General features: G+C 39.3%; 1 protein-coding gene across 1 annotated transcript; it reads right to left on the bottom strand.

Annotated features, from left to right (window-relative positions):
- Positions 1-1,143: 1,143 nt before the first annotated feature.
- On the bottom strand, positions 1,144-4,921 carry LOC110480732 (monocyte chemotactic protein 1B). The gene is made up of 3 exons (XM_021548898.4): positions 4,682-4,921; positions 2,091-2,208; positions 1,144-1,378 (listed from the first exon to the last, which is right to left on the bottom strand). The coding sequence occupies exons 1-3, from the start codon at positions 4,749-4,751 to the stop codon at positions 1,261-1,263; spliced, it is 306 nt and encodes a 101-aa protein (XP_021404573.2). The 5' UTR covers positions 4,752-4,921; the 3' UTR covers positions 1,144-1,260.
- Positions 4,922-6,729: the final 1,808 nt, after the last annotated feature.

Below are 6,729 nucleotides of genomic sequence, written 5' to 3' on the forward strand. Positions count from 1 at the left end.
CTGCTTTTACCTCTTCTTGACCCCTGAAAGTCCTCAAATGCTATCTTTTCTCTCTCTGAGCAGAGAGCTCTTCCATTTCTGCTTCTAGTAATGTGGGGGACCATCCAAGTATGATATGAACTCTGTTTTTGAAGTATGTGAACTTTTGAAGAGGTATGGTCTGAAATATGAGCTGAAATATGATGTAGAAAGCTTGGAATCATATCATTCCAAAGCCATCTGAGTAATGACTTAGCAATAGTGTTAGCTCTGGCCCAGCTAACCCATTAGTTCTCAGATTTATGCTGTCATCTTGGGACCTGCTTCTGCAGTATCCATTTGCATTATAATCCTGCAAAAAACATGCCCTTTGATTCAGTTATATAGGAAGTTTATTAAAATTCAAAGTCTTTTGTTAGTAGTATGTATCAATTTTAAGATAATAAGATGTTTCTATGTACATAGTTCTCTTTGGCAGGGAGTTTCTATGAGTTTGTGAAATACAGATTCCAGTCATGGTTTGTTCTTATTCAGAGAAAAGCAGTGGGAAAAGCAAACCAGTTGTTTCATGTTTGTTTCCCATGAGGGCAAAACTGAAGTAATTTCACAGATGTAATTGATAAGATAAGGCTTCCCCAGGGCAAGACTGAGCAGGATTACATTCACTGAGTTACTCTACATCATCTCTTGGTGAGAATATTAACACACTTGGTGAGAATATTAACAAACCTTTGTGAACTGAGCTAATAGTGCAATACTGTGTGTAGAAATAGAAGACTCAAGGACCATCTTCTGAATATGGCACTGATCAGGTGGATATCCTGAAGTATGAAATCAGTTTGTATAGTTTATGTAGGTGTGACTGACTATCTTAGACAGCACATGCTTAAAACCAGCACTCAATGTGGAATGCTCTGGTCTCCATCAGCATGGAGGTCTGCACTCTTCCAGCTCTGTGCATGGTCATCCTCACTACACTGTGTGAAACTATCAGTCATTCACCATTAAATACCACCCTGGTCAAGACAGCAAGGATGAGATGATATCTACGTTCAGTTGTAAATAAATATTAGAAGCATTTCAGAATATATACAGACTAATAGAGTTCAACCAAAATCTGCAGGCATTCAACACAGTGTTGAATCAGTGTTCAATAGATTCTGGTGAGTTTGTGTTTGTTCCAAGATTTTATTGCCACTTAATAAATAGGAAATAAAAGAAGATAGTAAGCTTTTCTTCCTTGTTACTTGCAGCACTGATGATGATTCCAGCTGGCTTTCCTTAGAAGCTTGGATTATTTGGTTTGGCAGTACGTCTTTCATCTATTCGCTTTATAGCAGCCTGCACCCATTCCTGATTAGGTCTTACACAGATCTTGATACCTCCTGCAGTAAGAAACCTATAGCAAAAAGGAAAGAAAACCAGCTGGACATTACATTACAATCTCCAAACCCAGGTCTGTTCTTGGTTTTGATGCAGAACATGAACAAAAATGTGGTAAAACAATATCAAATGCTGGAGTTTGTAGGTGTTAGTTAGAACAACAGCAGTTGGAAACATTATTTACCTGTTTATGATATAGGTAACATACATGGTCATGTACATATAAACTGATATTAAAAACATGAAGCATACCTGCTATTCTGGGATTTTATGTTCAATCATGATGAACTTTTATCTCCCAGGAGCAGATCCCAGATGAGATAAAAATGCATGCATGTGAGCTCAAAGGAACAAACACAGCTCCTAGCAGGACTCAGGGTTACCCCATATTCTTCCACATGTTCTTTCCCCTTGACTCAGTTAATGCACAGGGCCTCTGACTCCTCCACCCTTGTTGAGATTTTTCCCACTCACAGGGCACAAAGATGTGAGCTGGTCAGTGAGCTTCCTGCCATTATTTATGAGCAGCACACATCTCCCAGCTCTCTGGGGCCTGCTCCTCTCTCCTCACTCCCTCAGCTGCCATGTGGCATGGAAGAACTGGAAGGGTGACCTCAACTACCCAGAATGTAGTGAGCTGGGCCATGAATTGTGTTCTGCTGCCCTTCCCTATTTTTTTTGTTTTGTGTTTCCATAAGGAAGTCTGAAAGGGTGCATGAGATACTTACATGATGGCATCTGTTGGTACTTGTTGCTTTTCATAGTTCACAAGATTTCGAATGTTTAACTGCCTTGTAGAGAGATTTACACACTTGAATTTGCGCATGGACTCACTGCTAGAACTCCCTAGAAGGGAAAAATAGATAAATGACAGAGGGAATAATGCTTTTATTGATATTTAGCCATAATTGCTTAATAAACCACAAATTCCAAAAGTTTCCTAGCGCTGGTTGGACCATGAGAGTCTCATGATGTACAGCCACAATACCACTTATACCAGAGAGCCTAAGCTATGTTTTGTGATGCATTGTACCGTCTCTAAAGTGTTATCTATCCCTAGGGTGTCACTTCTTCCATAGAAGCGTTTGACATAATTTGTAATTAGGCTACATCATCTGGAAATAAGTACCCATATGGAGGTAACATTTAGAACAGACACTTTATTAGGCAGCTTAACACAAGTATTTTGAATATGGATCAGTAATACCTCCTATTTTCCAAGTGAAGAAGAAGAAAGAGAGCCTACTTCTCTCACATTCAAGACTATTAGTAACAAAAATTGTTGACAAAAAGGGGGATATAGCTGCCAGAAGAATAAGTGCTTATATCCTCTGGCTATAACTCCGATTTCATAGGCAGTGCTTTGCTACTTAACCCTTGCATTGCATTCCTCCAAGATTTTGATACAATTCAGAGAAACACAGTCATGATTAAAAAAGAGAATCACAATATTGGTATAAAATTTTCTAGGCACTTGTTATCTTACATGGTGTTAACTAAAAATGGGAGCTCATCCAAATACAATGGAGTATACATTAGTGCTAGTCTCCACTTGCCAGTTTCTGTTTTTTTCCTGCTCATGGCAGACAGGCTTGGGAAATCATGCAGGGAACAAAAAGAACACTGTTCTACTCTGTGGTTTATTTATAAAGAATTTGGAGAGGTACTGGCTTGAGAAAAGTCCAAGAGCTCTTCTGATGCACCTTGGTAAATGTAAAACCTGCTGCAGAGAGTCTCACTACAGAAATAACTGGAATAGCTGAGACAAACACAGACACATCAGTCTTTGGAGAAGGTGTGGGATAGCCATTGCATAGTTACTGGCAGATCTGCTAATTCCTGAGATCTTGTTTGCCTGGAGGAATCTCTCTCCTGATTTTGCTTTAGTCATGAGTAATACAATGTAGTTTTTTGTACGTTTTATGGCACATTTCTTCCTGCCTCAGACTGGTTTTCAAAATGTGGCATTAAAAGAGCTCAAAGACAGCCAAGCAATTGTTATGCGTCCCGGAAATATTTCTTCTGGTGCTACAAAACCTTCAGGGAATGGAAGCAGGGAATAGCAGCAAAGCTTCTCAAGACGAGGAACAAACCCCAACTGCTCTGTACCTATAACTGTCCATTTTTCCCAGGTGTATTTGGTTTTTTAATCATTACTTCTTGTTCTTTTTTATCTCTCTTGTAGACAATCTTGGTGTGCTTTTTTTCAAACTTGGTGATACTTATGGCCTATTATACAGCCTGGACAATGACATTGTCTGTGATATGAAATCACTGTTGCCAGGATGAAGAGCAGTGTCAGCAATGAAAATAGGAGGATGTAGTGGGATGCAGTGGGATGCAGGATGTAGCTGGAGAGGCAGTGGGTCAGCGTGAAGGCTGTGTAGCTTCATAGTCCTGTGAATGCTTAGCAGGTCTCAGTTTGGTTTTGATATGGTTTTGTGAACATACCTTTTCTTTGTGTTTCTGGGTGTATATTTGTGGGTTTGCATATGGTTTGCATATCAGTGGTTTGTGTGAAATTTACTTGTGATGAGATGATGTTTGTAATAGGATGTTTCTCCACGATCCATGGAGCCTAATCGAAAAGTCACTGACCTAGCCAGCTCTGTAGACAAATTTATTTAAAGCATGTCTAATAAACATGGCTCATCTCAGTGTTCATAACTGGTTTAGAAAAAGATGTTCAATTGTATGACTTAGTGAAACAAGAGAAGCTATAAATCTATTACTCCCCTTTTTAGTTATTGTTCATATTTTCCCTGCCTGTACTAAAAGGTTTATCTAGAAACAAGTGAATAAACAATATGGAACTTCTAAACAATGAGGAACTTCTTAAAATGTAGATATTAGAAAAAATAAGACTATATAGTTACAGGAAGTCATATAACAATTACTACAATAAAATTAATATAAAAGTAATCTATCTGGAAAAAAACCCCAATTTACATCTTATCCAAGAAAGATTTTTTGCCATGAAATGTTATTAATCTATAGTACACATAGGTTTATGGAATCAGTGAGACTAAAGCACATTGTGCCTTCAAGATATTTTGATTTTAAGATGGAGACCATTGCACAGAAACCCTTTAAGCACTCTCAGGCACAGAAGCTCCCCTTGCATTAAAGCAGAAATCAAGCACCATTTGGCTGGACATCAGATGAAATCCCCCACGAAGCTGCCATTCTTGCAGTTTTCATCTGGATGTCTTGTGTGTTTTATCTTATAAATCAGCTGTCTGCAACAATAAATTTTGCCCATGAGACCACAGGTGCAATGTGGAGCAATTCTTGTCTTCCTCTCAGGTTGCAAACTTACCTCTGACTGTGTGCCCAGTGAAGACACCAAACCAGAAGAGGAGCAGGATTGCTGTGATGTGGAGCTTCATCGCTGTGGCTTCTGTGTCAAGGCAGAGCAGAAAGCGTCTACTGTCAGCCTCCTTTCTCTGGGTTTATATATTGTCATTCAGTGGTCAGTTCTTCTTTTCCTTTCTTAGGGTGTCATGGAGGACCTGACTATAAGTGGAAAATTTAAGTAGTAGTACTTTTTCTGGTGACAGAACCACGTCCTACCCCCCACCAGTCCTTCACCCACCCCCCTGAAAAGGCTTTTCCTGCTCAAACCCACTGTGGTTGTACTTGCTTCTGTGCTGTGACTTGGGTTTATTTCAAGCTGCAAAAAGTGAGAGCTCTTGTGCAGTAGTGGAAACCTGTAATAAATGTTCCTGTCATTTCACACTTCAGTTTTGAGAACTTTAGCTAAGCTGCACTGCAGAGCTACAGAGTGACATTGGAAATAACCTTGCTGGCCAATGAACCACTGGAAAGAACTATGAGCTACAGGATGATGAAAACAGGAACACCTTGGCTCTTTCCAAGCAGCTGTGGATGGTTTGTCACATTAACATGTAGCTGTGGAGGGGTATCACTGCTATTTCTTATGAGCAGTGGATGTTGTCAGAACTCTTGTGCTTGCTCTGTGACTTGATATGGCCAAAGCTGATATCACTAAGCTGGGAGAAGCAAGATTGAACACACCTGTGCATCCAGATCCAGTATGCCTCCTGCCAGTCAGGCATAACAAAAATGTGATGGTTTCAAAGAGGAATGAGAGTTTTTAAAGAGCTGTGTCAGGGTTTCTTTGCTTTGGTTTCGAATATTTTGTGGTGTGGACTTTCTAGTGCAAAGAATGGGGCCCAAGAGAGTAACTAGCCAATCAGTGAGATACAATTTGTCAAAAAGAGGAAAAAAATTAATTGCACTTTTATGTAAACATGGTGCTCATAACTAGACCTGTATCTGTGAGCTTGTTACAATTGTACTTCTATCAAAAATGCCTTTTTTTTGCACAGTGTGACAACTCTATCATCCAGATTTAGATGTCCTTTCTATTAAATATGGTCTGAATTACTGCACAGCTTTGCTACAAACCAATTGTTTTGAGCCTGCAATATTTGTCAGGACAGTTTTGGACCTCCAGACCACACACAAAGCAGCACCTCAATTGGCATAATCTTTCAGAGCCTCAGAGCAGAAATATTCTCACTTCCTGTGAGAAAGGAAACCCACTCCTTTTAAATTTTTAAGAGTTTTAATAAGTGATAATAAGGGATGATCATAAACCAAAAGTTACAGGTCTGGATGCATGGCAAGGCCAGAGGCACACTCACTTCTTTATTCTGCAATCTTTTATACTGTAACAATTGTGTTACTTCCTTGGATGATTTTGCAGATTTATATTGGCTTGTGATGACAATCTTGCTTCAGATTTTTGCAGCGTTTGCAGCATTCAATAGTTGCAGATGTTGGAAGTCTAGGGTGGTCTTCTGACGGTCTTTTGACCACACTTTAAACTTGGTGCTGTTCCTTTTATGGTCTTCTGCTCTCCACTTATGACATTTTGGATATACATTCTGTAATAGGAAGCATATCTTCACATACATCTTTCTCCAGCTTGCTTACATCTTGTGAAAGCCTTACTTCCCCTTTTACACTGCCCTCAAAGAATTACAAATTTTATCATACTTAAAAAGCAGTTTAACACTTACAATAATTAATTAAAAACAATTACAATTTTGTAATTAACACAAATAAATTGTAGTGAAAGCCAACTATTACATGACTGCTTATAATACGTGCCCTGTGCAGCTCTATAGGAAAACCCAGCTCGTTCTGGTGTGAAGAGGTAAACACCAAGCTGCCTGAACCCAAGCCTGGGCTTGTGAACAGCTGTCAGTGCAAACACTGGAGAAACCATGAGAGTGTCCTGGTTTGGGCTGAGATGGAGGAATTTTCTTCTTAGTAGGTGGTACTGTTCTTTGTTTTGGATTTAGCAGGAGAATAACGTTGATAACACAGATATTTCAA

Source organism: Lonchura striata, chromosome 1, assembly GCF_050655825.1.
Source record: "Lonchura striata isolate lonStrDom1 chromosome 1, ASM5065582v1, whole genome shotgun sequence".
Classification (NCBI taxonomy): Eukaryota; Metazoa; Chordata; class Aves; order Passeriformes; family Estrildidae; genus Lonchura; species Lonchura striata.